Source organism: Mesitornis unicolor, unplaced genomic scaffold, assembly GCF_000695765.1.
Source record: "Mesitornis unicolor isolate BGI_N332 unplaced genomic scaffold, ASM69576v1 scaffold29538, whole genome shotgun sequence".
NCBI lineage: Eukaryota > Metazoa > Chordata > Aves > Mesitornithiformes > Mesitornithidae > Mesitornis > Mesitornis unicolor.
Genome location: NW_010204361.1, coordinates 5,281 through 21,298, shown reverse-complemented (window position 1 = coordinate 21,298; position 16,018 = coordinate 5,281). Strand labels below are relative to the sequence as shown.

Sequence of the window (16,018 nt, the reverse complement as noted above, 5' to 3'; positions counted from 1 at the left end):
ATACTTCCCTATTAGCCAGAGAGGAAATGGCAGCCTCCATTCTGACACATGTCAGCATCAGCACCAAGCAGGGGAGCAGCGATGCGGATACTGGCATGTGTTCCCACTGCTGCATTTGCTCTCAATGCATTTTGCAGTCGGAGTCAATTGACAGTCACCACACAAGGGGATTTATACTCTGAGCAAACTATTATCCTAACAAGGTGACCATGTGGAACTGCTTGCAGAGGGTGGGACTGAGTTTTAAATGCTGTTAGCATGGTTGTGAAAGCATTGTTGGATTCTGCTTCTCTTTCCTCTTCAGGCTTTGAGTTGCCTCAATGTTTTTACCTAAAGGAAAGAAGCGTGAAACTGCTTTCATTTGTGACCAAGACCAGGATCAAAAAACCCTAGGAATATTGGCTTGAGTTTGAAACAATTTTTTTTCCCACAGATTTCTAAAAGTGCGCAGGTTGGTTCCTGCTTATCCTCTTCATGGCTCAGACACAAACTAAAAACTCTGGTGCTTTGTATCTATACATTGGCAGTAAAAACCAAAATCTGGGCATGCTTTATTGCTCTCTCTGTCTCTCATATAGCTACTTTAAAGTTGTGCTGAATATTAAGTATCATAATTTGGAAGCACAGAAGAAATAACATCTGCTGTAACCTGAAATACCAAAAGTAGGCCTTTTCATTTCATGCCAGTCAGCAAAATAATAACGTATGTGGAGAATGTATTTCATAGATGGCAGTGACATATTTGCAAGATACTCTAATTATAGTTTCATCCTTTGACCATTTGTACTCTTGACCATTAATCCAACCACTTCCACTCATTCTAATGCAAATTCCTAAGCAAATATAAGCAACTGACAACAAACAAGGCAAAATTCACTAGTACTCTACCTGAGAATCTTTAGTCTTTTACAAGGAAACTGAGTTGGTATAAATTATACTCTAAACCTTGATTTATGGGTTTATGACTCCAGTTAACTTCAGTACTGCAAATAATTCAATTTAAATACATTTTACTGGTATCACACAGAATAAGAAAGTTAAAGACACACATAAATATTTCCACAACTAGAATCATAGCATGTGGTTGCAAGTTTGAAGTAGAAAGAGGAGCTTAAATAATTTCTTCTTTTCAGGGTACTGCTGCCCAGTAGCATTATAGTGTGTTGCACAGGACAATGCAAGCCTAGAAGCCTTACAAAACTCCTGCAACAAACCATCACAAATCAGGCTCAGTATGCATAAATGTAAGTATCATTTGTTTTACCTAGCTGCTCTGAAGCCAGAACACATTCGTCCCAAGTGCCAGGGTACAGGTTTCATCCCTTCCTCTGCCCAAAGCTCCTAGGCCTATGCCCTCCCCTTCCAAAAAGCTATTTCAGGCTGCCAGAGGATGGGGTGAGTACAGGGGGAGAGGTGTCCACAGGCCATGTGGAAGAGGCCCACATGGCACCTCTTCCACAGCCAACACAGATGAGCTCCACAGGGTACAGGCACAGTCTGTGTGTAGCTGAGCCAGTGCCACGACAGGGAGAACTGTGGGTGCTGTAAGCAGTGCAAAGGGCAACTGGGACCTCCCAGGCTGGGATTTTGTTTCAGCTTTTATTTTCTAAGCAACTTTAACAGGCATCCTTAACTCTGTGCTAAGAGGAAGTGTGGAGGAACCCCAGCTGCAAAATGGAGCATTGAAGGAAAAAAAATGACCGAACCACAAAATATTCCTTTTCTTGCCAAAAGCCCACCTTGCCCAAGGGTCCAAGGATAGCCTGGGGACAGAGCTGGGCCACTCAACAACTCTGCTGGAGGCAGGGCCAGAGGCAGGCAGAGGTACAGCACAGCCTGGGGAGGAAAAGGGCCTCAGGGCCGAGTTTAAATGGTGCCCTGGGCTGTGAGCGGTGAGAGCCCAAGTGGGGCTGGTCAGGCCCTGTTAGTGCCATCAGCCTGACAGGCCTGGTGGCTGGTGCCACATAGACTGTGTAGGCCCAAGGATTAATAGAAGGAATATAAATTACTTGAGGAAAGAAGCTGGGAGTAAGGTAAGTTCAGCTCTAGGATTTATACCCAGTGAAGGATCTCGTAAACAAATGCACACTGCTGATAAGACTGCCTGTGCAATCCTGCATGGATTGGCTTTACACAGCAAAAATGATACAGAGGAAACACAAATGTTCAAATACACTGAAAAAGGGAAAGAAACTGGAGGATTCAGCTTGCTTGAAGTAAGAGGTTTTCATAATTGAGCGTTATTATGTGTATATATATATTACAGATATATATATATATATAATTATGCAAAATTCTTCAGAGGCTGAAGAGGGAGTCCTTTGGAAACTAGTTATTGGAGAGCATGCTTCCAAAAAATGGTTTTCCCTGTTAGTTTTCCTTACTAAAAACAAATTTAAAAAACTACCTCTGATCATTTTTAGAACTGTGGAACTTTAGAGCTGAATCTGAGTTCTGTAAAATTGTTTTTTCACGGATCTTATGCATTACTTCGTATTTCAGTATTTCTAAAGACCAGAAAGTCTAATAGCCCATTAAAAGGCTATTTTTCTGTTTCAGACAGATCCAAAGGAGGAAATAGAGGAAATTTAATCAAAAAGCGCTAGATTACACCAGAATTCGACAGTCCATTCTGGAAATATGTTGAATCTAGACATTTTGTATAGGTTCAAGGACACAACCATACTTTTGAATTCTCCAGCTCTAATCTGTTGCTGTTATAATACAATGGGTCAAAAAGGTCTCAGGATCTGAATCTGTTATACAAAATATCTGATCACTCCAAGACACATAGTCTTCTAATACTACTATTTTCATGGTAAATTGTGATTTGGAGAGTCTCTCAATTTGAGTCTGTCCATAACAACAGCAGTTGTTTAAAATTAGTATTTTAAACCACTGATTACTGTGTATTTAGTGTCATGTTAGTGCTCTGTTACAGGTTAAATAGCAGAAGAAATGGATTCACTCAGGACAGTTCTAACATTGCTGAATGCAGAAAGCACTCCTGGGCAGTTAAACTATTTCTAATAGTTTATAATAAGCAGCAGCAGCTCTAATTTCTTAATTTGCTCCAGCCAAATTCACAAAAAACTTATCTTTTAAAGGGTTTGATTGTTAAGAAAAGTTTCGACAAAATGGGATAGGAAATTACTTCAGCTAATGTAGTTACACATTGTCTATGTAACCTTGTATACAAGAAGCAATACATCTTCAAATAAAAAAGCAGAAAGAAAGCAGTAGTTTCTTTAATTCAGAGCCTCAATGCAGCAGCACATTATGTCAAATGTGCTAGCAGGCACAATCCCATTCGTGTACTTTACAGTGTCCATTTAACTTCCTTTTCTGTAGCCCACTTTTTCTTATAAAGTCAAAAAATATTCTGCTGGACAGCCAGAAAATAAAATGAGAGGTATTGTCTAACGCTTGTGCCTGCAGCCCAAGCAGTGATTATGCAAGTATCCTTACAGATGAAAAATATTCACCTCTAAGCTGCAAGTTAGTTACTTTCTGAACTTATCTTACTGTCCCTACTGAAATATGGGATATGTATTTTTTTGATGAAGTTAATTATCCTCTATGAATTAAACAGTAATTATGAGCCTGTATGTGTTTATGTCTTAAGATATAATAGTAATCAGTGCTCTTAGCTTTCCTGATATTGCATTTTATTTTACTGATTTTAAGATATTGGGCAACATTTCATTATTTTGCTAGATAATTATTCCTGAAAAATTATTGTTACAGATTGTTCTCTATTACATCTCAGTTGTAGGATCAAGATGCATGTGGCAACAGTAAGCTACTTGATCATTTACTGTCAGGTAAGTCCAAATTTCTCAAGGAAAAAGGTGAAATAAGGATTCATAGGATGATAGATACAAAACTTCCACATCCCTCCCAGTGACTGCTTATATGTGCAGTCTGATAAACTTTTCCTACCTTGTTCATTCCCTTATAATTTATTTTCTACATGTAGGTGTCTCATAAATTCAAAACACTGTGAATCTGTCCAGACTCAGAAATCTATATTGAAGTGTGTAACTGAAGTGCAAATGAGAAGCATATCTTTTATTTTTTAGCTCTAAAATAATTATTGACAGTATTTTTGTCCTCTATTAAAGTCCTATTTGAAAAGAGGGCAAACTGGAAAATAAAACTGATTTTTGTCAAGCTAGATCAGACCTTCTGTCTAGCCCTCTGCTCCTAGCAGTAGCAAATACCAGAAATTTAAAAGGATGCTTGCTTGCAATCCCATTTCCAAAAACAGAAGCCCACTTGAGCAAGAAGTGAGTACAGCTGAAAAGCTGTCATTTCTAATATTAATCTTAGTAGTTAAAATTAGAATTGAATATATTTTATATCATTAGTTATGATAAAATCAGATTGTAGAGGGGAATACACTTACAGCAACATGCAAGCCACGAGTTCAATGATTGCAGTAGATTTGTTTTTCTAGATATTAGAAGAAAAGCTGGCAAAATAATCTGTACACTTAGACGTTTGAAGCACTACATTTTTGGGCCAAAGCTATGAAAAGAAAAAAACATACAAAAGTTCAAATTCATAGCATAAAAACTACTCCAGAAAAATGTTTTACTGTAGAGGAGTATCAAAACAAAAATTATGACAACTGCCTTTGCTAGAATGGTGAGTTGCTTCCTATAAGTTTGAATGACTTAAATAAATATGAAAGTACTGGTTATCTGAAGGCAAGACAAGGATATGTATATAGGTATGTGTCGAGATAAGTCTGTGTCAAGTGAGAAGCGCAGAAGAATTGTTCAACATTGCAGAATAACTGAATAAAGTCTCCGACACTATGGTAGCTTCTGGAAATTCCAGTAGTATAATTTGTGTCCTGTATTTGAGTGAAGGAGGAAGAAATATTTTTAAGTCAATTTAATGCATGTGCCAGGTGCTTGGATTAGCAGCTCTGAAGAATGAAGTCCAAAGTACAGAGCGGCATGGCTGTCCTATATATTCTGTCTCATTCTAAAGGTTATGCTTTCTTTAGAGACAATAGAGTAATTTAATTTCCATGTTCATTCAGCTCCTGGCTCAAAGCCCATGGAATTGGAGAAAGAATATTCACCAATTTCGATGGGCTGCAGTGTCAGCCTTCTGTCATTTGACCTGACCCTGCAAGCCATTTCTCTGGAGAGAAATTCTGAGTAAGGTGCTCTAGGACCGCACAATGTGACTTCTTTTTTAAGACCATGAGTGCAAAGAAATGCTGTGTCTAGACATGGATATGCATTCACTATAAAGACCTCTAACACATTTCTCGCTTGTAACAATCCTGAAAACCTAAATTTGTCTTGCATTCTCTCAAATCTTGTCTGAAATGATTACTTTCTTTTAGTCCTCATATCATGCTGCCCTTTCAACATGTTTATTCTCTTAATGCAGGAGACAGTTCTTTGTCTTTCAAAAAATCTTGATTGGGTAATGCAATTAGTCAGGTCAATCAGAGCACTATGTGCAGGACTATCTCCAAAGAATAGTGTTAAGAAAAAATCAAACCTTAATGTCTCTAATTAGACATGGAGAAATAAAATTGTCCTGGCTTTACTTTAATCAGTGATGATTTTGCCATTGACTTCAGTGGAGCTGATATTTCACCAGGAGTATTTAATTAATTTATTTTTCTAATTTAAATCAGGTGAAAAAAGCAGCACACAGACAATAATTTAGACTAGAAATATGTCTGTAAGTATTAAAATGGGGGGAGAAGGAATCCAGCTTATCAAAGAATGCAATGATTTACGAAAGAATAATTATAGTACAGAGGTTTTCTTCTTGGCCTTAAACACCACAGAGTTCTTTACTGATTTGAATAATTAATGTTTGTCATATTTTCCCACGGACAGGGGGGAAACCACATTATGACTGTGGCACAAATAATTGCTTTCCTACATTTACTTACTTTCTGCAGTAATAAATACAAATAAGGCTCAGTTTAAGAATTTCACAATATACTTAAATTTCTGATCAGGCTGATTTGAATTAAGTTCACCATACCTTTTTCAATAGAACTTTACAACATACTATAAAACTGTTGTTTAAACAATGCTTCCCATAACTGCCACCAATAAATTATACCTTTTTGTTGCCATTAGAACACTCTTGGTTACCAGTTTCCAGAAACCACTGCAGTAATCTGTAAGTAACTTTGTGTTATGTTGTTAATAATTGTATGGTTTTCTTTTTAGAATTCAGAAAAGGGAAAAGTTTAAGAAAACATGCAAAATGCTGAGGATACACATAAGTGAAATATTTAATGTCCATCATTCATAAAAGTTACATTGTTTACATAGGGTTCATTAGTATATAATAAAAATGTCATTTTAATGAAAGATTTTCTGGCAAGTCTTTTATATGTTAATTTGTTTAACATATGCTTTGGCTATACAGCTAAATAGGAATATATTTTAAAAAATCTTTCTTCAAATAGTTGTTTAACAATTACAAAACCTCATTACTAATAGTTGGTTATTGTTACACTTGCTTCTTGGGTTGTAAAAATCATCAGTGATTTAGACTGGGAATCTTAGGACCAACGTTTTGTAATGTACTTGCTCATTGCATAGTGACCATGTAAACAGCTCAGGGATCCACAAATTATATTCTTGTACACTAAAAGTCATTGAGGATTTTACATACTGTACTGCTTTATGTTTTCATATATGGATGAAGAATTTAAGGACTGTTCGATTTTGATGCTGATGGGAATTTTTTAAAAACATGTCAGTTTTATACAAGAAGTTAAAAAATTAAAAAGTTAACACCAAAGGAAATAAGTTTACACTGTGCAACAGTATTGCTACCTCATTCTATGTGATTTTAGTTATATATAACATATTGGAACTGCACTGCACTGCTTCTTTTCAAAAGAAAAGTTTAAATTAGTTTGAACAATTAGCTATGTGTTTACATAAAGTTAACTATGTTTTCATCAAATAAAATGTTTATTAATGAAAGCTATTATACAAGAAACATCAAAGAGAAATTCATCATACAGAAATGTACACTATATGTGACAGATGGAAAAGTGCATGCAGATTTGTCTCATTTAAAAAAAAATAATTCAGAAACAATAGTACTAAAGTTACTGGGTTTTGATTCCTATGATCTCAAATGAGTGAAAAGTTGTCTTTGAATTTACAAAAATCCATTTAACAGATATGACTAGTACACATTAGCAAGCAAGTGAAATGAATGCACTCAGATTTTAATTTACAAGTACTTGTGCTTGACAAATGTGGATTTTTTTAAAGAAAAATTTTCTTCGAATATGGGCTGGGTAAATTGCTGCCAGGTTGCTCTGGTTTTATACATAGTTTCTCTAAATTTGTTTTTAATACCACACAGTTTGTTGAAGCCTTCAGTTCTGTTACTTAGACACCATAAAATAACATATGTTTTGTTAACATTCAGGAAATGACATCAAGTCTTTTATTTTTATTTTTTTGGCTCAATAGATTTTTAAATGTATGATTATCATAACCTAATATTGTCTTTGTCTTCACTGCAGTGGATTTCCGATCAAACTTTTCCCCTTCTTTTAATACTTTAGGGAATTTTCAAACGTCGGGATGTTTGGCTGTAATGCCCCATGATTTGTTCTCCCTGAAAGAAATCATAGTGACAATTTATTAAACTACAGAGCAACCTGGCTTTTCGGGGTCTGCAATTCTATTTTGTGTTCAATATACCTAGCATTAAATCTTGATTCATTTCATCATATCCTTTAGGTTATATTTGTCATGCAATTACTTTAGCTGCTAGTTTTCTGGCTTTTTTAGAACTCTAAGACAGGGTTTTAGTATCAAATCACTGGGGCATTACTTTGCATGGTCAAAAAAGGGGGTTAAAACTAAAATCTAAATTGCACCAGCAGTAGCATATACATTGAATATGAAGAAATTTAAAGCCTAAGAAGGAACCATATTTTAAAATATTTAAAGGGCTGTGTTTCCATGTTTAATACCAATTTTTCACAGGTACCGTAAAAGCAAAGAGACGCACTGGTACATGTAGACTTTAAATTAAAAAAAAAAAAATTGATGGGAAATAAAACTCCTTAGATTCAAAATGGTTTATTCACACAAATTTAATAGGATATATCACAATTGTTTGGTCCATAAATATTTAGGGGAAATAGTTTCTATACAATGCATTTATCAATAAACAAAGAAACATGGACAATTTTGCTAGACCACTTACTGTACTATAAACACGAAGCTCAATATATAAGATTATTGGATTTATCAACTATATCTGAAAGAGTGCACAACTGCTTTCTATGACATGTTTGTCCCCTCTAACAGGATACACCATAAAAAGAGTTTCAGAAATAAGAGGTAAAACAGTACAAAACTAGTGAGGTGTCAAAAGGACTTAAAACAGTTAATTTAACAAACAACACATATATCCTGATTTTTCACAAACTTACTCCCAAGGTATATCATAAGGCACATAGTAGAACTGAGTTTTAATTAGTCTACTTAATAAAGTAGATCTCTAGTACCATATATTGTTCTGTCAAAGAACAAAATTTATAAGTATCAATATTTTTACCTGTAAAAGTGTATTAATAAAGATCTCAGCCTTACCAAGGTCGTTTGGTCTGGTTAGTGGTAAATGCCCATAAGGTAATAGAAATAGGAAAAGTCAAGATTTAATATCCGTAGAAGATGATAACCATACTTGCTAAATATATAATGGCAAACACACCTTTCTTCTATTACAGTGTTAACATCTTTTCCATCATCTTTTTTTAAAAATAAGCTACTTTTCTGTGCTAATTTTCTAAAAACCCTGAGCAAAAATTACAATAATGCACTTTAATGTGGGCAGTGAACTGTCAATATGTAACCACACATTTATACAGCCAAAAAGGACACCTTTAAAATATATTAAATAGCCACTTTGACCACCAAAAAAGATATTTGATGGTGTCTAAAAAGTGGGGAATATGTGCAAAGTTATTTTTAACAATCCACTAAACGCAAGACATAGATCTTGACTGGTTTTTGTTCGTTTTGTTTCTGAGACTCTCCACAATCTACTTGGTGTTCAACTACAATAAAAGGATACAAATGAACATTCACCACTGCCCAGACCATTCAGACTTTTAGCTTAAATAAATTTAAAAAAAATGAAATATCACTATTGTAAACTAAGAAATGTATTCAGATCAGCATCCACAAGGCTTTTGAGTTTATCTGCTTTAAAATTATTCACTGCCAATTTTTTAAAGAATTTTTGCTAACATTTTTTTCTTTTATACAAAGTTTAAAAAGTTAAAGTATATGTTAAAGATATTAATGAACTAAAGATTTTAAATTCATGTATTAAACAAAGTGTCTGATACAATCTCAGGAAACATCTAAAGTAAATTCAAAATAGTAACAAGTAAACTGTACTGATCTAATTTTCCTTAAACATCTTAATAAATTATATTTTGCTTATTTCCATTTTCCCTGAAAAAAAAGTATGATTTATCAAAACCTCATTTTAGCAGTACATGCGCATACATCTTCTTGGAAGTTGTTTTTGTGCTCACTAAAGTAGCTGGGCAACCTCCTGTTTGCTTTAATGTTACGGCATCAAGGCTGTGTAGCAAACTGCACTTTTTAAAAAAAAATTCCAAATCAGAGCTGCTTGACAGACAAAAATGAAAACCCCTCCCTATGCGATATTTCAGATCGTAGGACTCCTCACTTGAGTTGTTATTCTGCTATTATTACTTTAATAATATCCTTGTAGGAGTGAGCTCATTTGGGAAGGTGTTACCCGGATCTTGCCTCCTTAATGTACAGGACCCAGATTTGGAGACCAGCAGCCTGATCCTGCCATCCTCACCCACGTGCACTCTCAGCACTGGCTCTCTCTCTCCAAGCCCTCCATCCATGCACAGCTTTCAGTGGTGGCCAAGGGCGTCCCAGCTGGGTGAAGGACTGGCAGAGGAGCATTTAGTTATCCCCATGAGACTCCCAAGTGTTCAGGGAGGATCAGGCTTGTGACTAATACATTACAAAAAAGCACTGGCACTTGCAGTCTATTTCAATTATTAGTTTAAATAATTTTGTACTTATATTTCAACATTTTAAAAAAAAATTGTTCAAAATTTTAGATGGATTATAAAAATAAAATGAAATTTGGGGTTCTTAAATGCTGTAAGTGAACGTACAGTCCTGAAGCAGCATTCTTTTGGCTATAGTTAAACTGATTTTTATCTGGTTATCAAGGAGGGAAAATAATCTTCTTTTTTTCCCATGGTAATAATATTTTTTTCAAGGTTCTGGAAATAAGTAACATACAATTTTAAGAGGCACTTATTAGAATGATTCATAACCTTCTATTCAGTTATTTGATTAATTTAAAAAATTTGAGTACAATTTAACAACAATAAATGTTCACTTATTATAGCAACATATTACTTCAAACTCATTTGCCAAGTGGCTGCAGATGCTACACATCAAGCTGTTTATTTTCCCAAATATTTTGTGGGTTTGTTATTTTTTTTAAAAAAAAGGCTTGAAAATAATAAAAATAATAATTATAATAATAATAATAAAGAAGAAGAGTAAGAATTAAAAAAAAAAGAAAAAAAAAAAAAGAAAAAACCGGAAATGTTAGAAAAGGTTCGTTAAGGTAGTTTGTGAGGGGCTCCCGGATTCGTGGCTGTCCAAGTTAGAGGTCACTGATGTCACTACAGTGATAGTGGGATTGGTCAGGTCTGTTAAAGTGGTCGCAGTGCCGGGTGGAGTGAGTGCGCCGCTGTCTGCTGAAGGCGGTGCCGGAAGTGAGGTGCCATCAGCTTTATCGACACCCCCATTCTCCTGCCGCAAAAGGTTCCTTCTGAATTTGGCTCTTGCGTTTTGAAACCAAACCTGCAAACCAATCCCAATTGATTTCTTTACCGATGCTTGTTTTGTTTTGCTTATTTTTGTCTTTGTTCTTTCTTTTAAGTAATTTTTTGATGTTTGTTTTTGTGTGGCAAATCGACTAAGTCACTACAGCTTCACTTGCTACTGGTGGTACTGTCTCTTTTGCAGGTAGGACTCTCCTTAAAAAGCCCAGTGCTGCAAGCGCTCACTGGAACATTGCAGCCAGTGCGTAGACTTCATAGAGCAGCCTAAGAAAAATCTGCTCACTCACTCACTCAAGGAAAGCAGCTTTCTTGATGGCCATGTAGTGAACTCTTGAGTTGGGTAGATTTGGTGTCAAGACACATGATAAACATTGAGGCAGAGGATGAATGAGCAGATTTTTGCCAAGGCTGAAAGTTTGTCTTAATCATTTTAAAAGACTGAAGAGGAAGGAGGGATCATTACACCAACCCTATCATAAGGATTGTTGCTACGGGTCAGCTGGTCTTTCTGTTCTGTAAGGTTCACTAAAAATGTTTTAGGTGACATGTAACATGGACATGGCATTGCCACTAATAGATTCTCCTTCCACCTCGATCGCTGCCCTTCTTTGGCACTCTGCATATAATACACACCTCACTTTAACTTCACTGAGCTAGCACACACCGTATAGGGATTTTTAAAATGTAATTTGCCAGGCTGTCCTTCAGAGGGAAGTGACTTTTTACTAAGTAGGCCCTTAATGATAACAGTTGTCTAACAGGCACTGGGAAGAGGGAGCTGGCTGGTCCTGGAGGACAATATTGTTCCAAGCTTGCTTCCTATATATCAAGGAATCTGCTCACTGAGGGGTGACGCTACCTACTTCAGGGGAGCTCAAAGGCTTCACCCAGTGTGCATGAAACGAGTAGATTTGCTACCTCTACCCTTAATAAGGTCATCACAGAGAGACTACAGATCCCAGGATATCTACTGGGCTGATAGACTCTGGAGACAAGTTTCCTCATCTTGAGGATGCAACTAGTTACAAATCACATTTTAGTATTTGGCTGCCTTGGAGTGGTAGGGCATGAATTCAGCACTCCTGCCATAGGATACCATGCCTCTCTGTGCACCCACTAGGGACACACCCAGCAAAAAGTATTTCTAGCTATATCACTACCATTACGCATAAGGGAAATGCTATTTACTGGCAGGGGTAGGGGAAAATTCTGTCAAGTCTGTGATGTGGCTTCTTACCTGCAGAACTCTCTTGGTGAGGCCTGTTTTCTGGGCAAGCTGCTTGAGGTCCTTGGCATCTGGGTTGTGGTTGATAGCAAAGTAGGACTTCATGGTACGAAGCTGGTGGTGTTTGAAGGAGGTGCGCATGCGCTTTGTCTTCTGGGATGGGGGATAAGGCTGCTGGTCTCTGTCCAGGTGATCTGCCTCATTCTCATTACAACCTGGTCAATAGGCAAAACGAGACAAGAAGTTAGTGGCCATGCATCATACAGGAGAAATTAATCAAGGCAGAAGTCTTGAGTCACATACAGTTTGGAAGGAAGGAAACAAGCAAGAAAGGAAGAAAGGGCTAAGATGGTGCAAGGAGAAGTATAGATGTGGTAATTAAATGAGTCAAAAAAGATCCAAAAGATGACCTTTTCCTACTCTTAAAACATGCTATGTCCCCTGTGCCTGTACCTACTAAGAGAAGATTTAGAAAGTAATCTATCCTTTGGCATTTATTTTCAAACAAGTCTTTTCCCTGCAGTGATGGTTTTGCTTTGGGCATTCAAAGAGTCATTTGAAATCTCATTCAGAATCTGTAAATCTCACTCACTGAAACACTCTTAGCTTGAGAGAAGAATAAAGGTCAAACCAGCATTTTGAATGTTCCTGAGCTTTTCCCCCAAATCACAAGGACCTATTAAAAGAGATATACAGCAGGAAAGTCTGTTATAACAGTTCATCAAGAAAGCATAAAATCTGGAGGTTTTTTGCTGATAAAATAATGCTTTTGGACTCTGTCTGGGAGTTTATATGAACTGCTCAAAGACCTTCATCTGTAAAACATGTCTAGAAAGCAGTTGCATCAAGGCTTGATTCAGTCCCTCAATCTCAATCCCAATCAGCAGTAGCTCTTAGCACTTAGGACGTTTCTATAAGCACCCAACTAGTGGCTCAAAACTTTAAAAGAGTTTCCCTGCTTTTCCCAATGCAGGATTTTTGAAGTGTCTATCAAAGATGAATTTATTCCCAATTACACTTTTATAGGTGTGAATTGTACACAAGAGCTGCAGCTGTTCAGGGACCATGGTGTCATTACTTCACATCAGCGAAAGCAATGACAGTATTGGCAAAAAGAAGAAAGACATCTATATTTTAATTTTTGGATTAAAAAACAATTGGGTTACTTATTTATAGGATCCCATTTTATAAAGCTAGCTCAATCACACAGGAGAAAATGAATGGTGTCATCATAGCAGGGAATATTAATTAAAGATGACGTTAATATTAATGTTTCAGAATGTCTGTAAACTAGACCAAGTTTCATTAGTTGCTCTTTTGAATTTTTGATCTGCTTTCCAATCAAAGTTATTGGATTATTTACTAGTTGATCCCTATTTAAAAAAAAAAAAAAAAAAGAAGAAGAGAGAGAGGGAGAGAAGGAGAAAGAGGGAACAATACAGAAAGACTGATGTTGACAGTGCTAAAAACAGAGGCAGAGCAACTTGAAACCAGGAGAAAATAAAAAGCTTCTTCAAGGTGTTTTCTCTTTTGAATTATAAGACAAGTCAATATGAACAGATGCTGGTAAGACAGCACTTTGACAGAAAATCAGGTGAATATTTAATTATAGCTACATTTGCTTCTAGTCTTGGTAAGAAGTATAGCTGTGCTTTCAAAGTAAGCTGACACTTCTGAAAATACCATGAGTTGAAAGTTGCCTTAGAAACAATTTCAGACCAGATTTGGATTGTATTTACTACTTGTTTTCACAAGCAATCATACTGCCTTCAGTCAAACTATGTGGGCCATAACTTATGAGCTGACATAAATCAGAGTACCAGAATTCAGTCCTCAGGTTTTACTTCAGACAGTAGCAAGCTGTTTGTTTCTCTTGTTTTCCTTGGGTCGCTCAGGTTTACAGCAGCAACGGGAACTTCCTCAGGCCCCTCTGTCCTGCTTAATGCCTTTGTTTTGTTGATCTGCTTTTTTGTCTGCTATCTACTTTATTTTGGCTTTTATTTTCAATACAAAATGGAAAGAGGCCCCCAAGCATCTTCAGACAATCCTAGTTTATACAATGATTAGCTCACTCTATTTTACATGAGTGACACAGCGTTATGTGGTTTGGCCACATCACAGGGCAGAGTTTTACACTATTGCCTGGAGAACTAAGAGGAAGCAAAAAATCAGGCAAGACATTATTGCTCATTTCTTTGCAGCAGGAGAGGGGGGCTGTTTAATTTTGCTTTGGATAGAGTTGGAAGAGTTTGCTTTTTATTGCCAAGAATTCTTCAAGTGAACTCTTCATAGTTTTTCACACACACATATATGTATAAAATGAAATAAACAGCTCTTTGAGCAACAGCTGTGTAAAATACTTTCCTAGGGAAATCTTCTTTGCCATCTCATTTCTATATCCTGTGGGCTGTAAGTCAACACAGTTTCCCTCAAAATACATATTAATTCTATGATATAAGAGGTAATATAGAGAAAGCCTTGAATGTTTTAAGTACTTTTGAATAGTTTCTTCCATTTTTCACATTAATTCCAGACAGCTCTCAAGTATGAATGGCTTTTACCTCATAACGTTTTGAGTTATTTATTGTTGTGTTTCCACTTTACAACTGAGGAGCTGAGAAACAGAAATTAAGCCACCAAACAAACTACAGAATAGAAAAGCTGTTGCAGATCCAGCAGCAGAATCTGATTTTCAATTCTGGCCTGGTTCTCAGCTCCCCTGAAACAAAATGTGTACACAAATCTGAGCCAGGTACTGCTGGATTGCTTGTGAAAATGCGTATTTTTACACTCAGCTTGTTGAAGTTTTTAGCTTCATCAGAGTCAGAGCACTGTTTGTTTTTAGAAGTAGGATTCGCTTTCCGTAGTGGTTTGCTGTATTGGACACCTTAGGGTAGGACTCTTTCAGAGGGATACCGGTTCAGGTGACTGGGAAAGTTAAATTCGCAGTTCTCACCAGACACTGAATGACAGGAGTAGAGTTTTGCTATGACTTAGAAGTCGTCTGCCCCGGAGTGCTGCCACTCTGCCCCCTGGCTCTCCTGCCCGGGCCCAGAGGGGAGAGGAGATGAGAAACGCGCCGCAGCGGGCCTCGCTGCGCCGGCTCCGCACATCCCCGCCGGCCCAAGCCGCGGCGCCGGGGCGGCTGCGAGGCTGGCTGCGAGCTGGCAGCCGTGTGAGGAACAGCGAATGCCCGGCAAAAAGGGCTCGGCTGTGGGGCCAGTCATGGGTTCCCGGCCGCGTTCCGCTTCGCCCTCGGAAGGGGGCAGTCCTGCATCCGACATTTAATGTTCTGTGGACTGGTTGCCCTTTGTAAACGGCTACGTGCAAGAGCAGTTACAGAATAACAAGACCGAGAACGAAAAATGCTTTTAGGAAAGTGGCTGCCAACTATTTAGAAATTTTCTCTTTTTTTTTGTTTTTTTTTTTTTTCTTCTCAAGAAGCGATTTCATCTCCTGCAGCTCATTTCGTGTCTGTTAGAGATCGTCCCTTTGGGTCAGGAGCACTGTGGGTCCATGGGCTGGAGTCATTTGCACCAGATGCACAGTTTCGCTGCAGACTGTATTTTCTCGAAACCATGTGTCAACCCCGGACATTGCTAGATAATACTTTTTTAAAAAATCACGGCCCTTACAAATAAAATTTCTCACCCATCTAGACTGACTCCAAAGAAACAGATTAGAGAGGCTTTTCTTTCCCCTCTCTCTCTGTTGCCCGGAGAATCCTCTAAGATATCAGTGGAGTGCTTTTTAATCTTATTTTGAGGCAATGGTATAGCTTATATGCCCCGTTGTTGTAAAGAAGAAGGATTTTAAGACTAGCACACAAAAATTATGACGGCGTTTGCAAATAACGTCTCTCTTGAGTCCTGACCTAAAGCTTAAGGGATGTTTTATCATATGTACAACTT

General features: G+C 37.2%; 1 protein-coding gene across 4 annotated transcripts in view; it reads right to left on the bottom strand.

Annotated features, from left to right (window-relative positions):
* Nucleotides 1–6,262: 6,262 nt before the first annotated feature.
* The window catches only part of LHX9 (LIM homeobox 9), a 14,984-nt gene continuing 5,228 nt past the window's right edge, over nt 6,263–16,018 (bottom strand). For 2 of the 4 annotated variants that reach the window (XM_010191034.1, XM_010191036.1), the window contains 3 exons: nt 15,982–15,987; nt 12,120–12,322; nt 10,070–10,901 (listed from right to left, as the gene is read on the bottom strand). In XM_010191034.1, coding sequence (XP_010189336.1) covers nt 10,644–10,901; nt 12,120–12,322; nt 15,982–15,987 — 467 coding nt within the window. In that variant the 3' untranslated portion in view covers nt 10,070–10,643. Of the gene's footprint in view, nt 7,633–10,069; nt 10,902–12,119; nt 12,323–15,981; nt 15,988–16,018 lie in introns of those variants that run through there. The other 2 variants (XM_010191037.1, XM_010191035.1) reach the window with 2 other exon arrangements.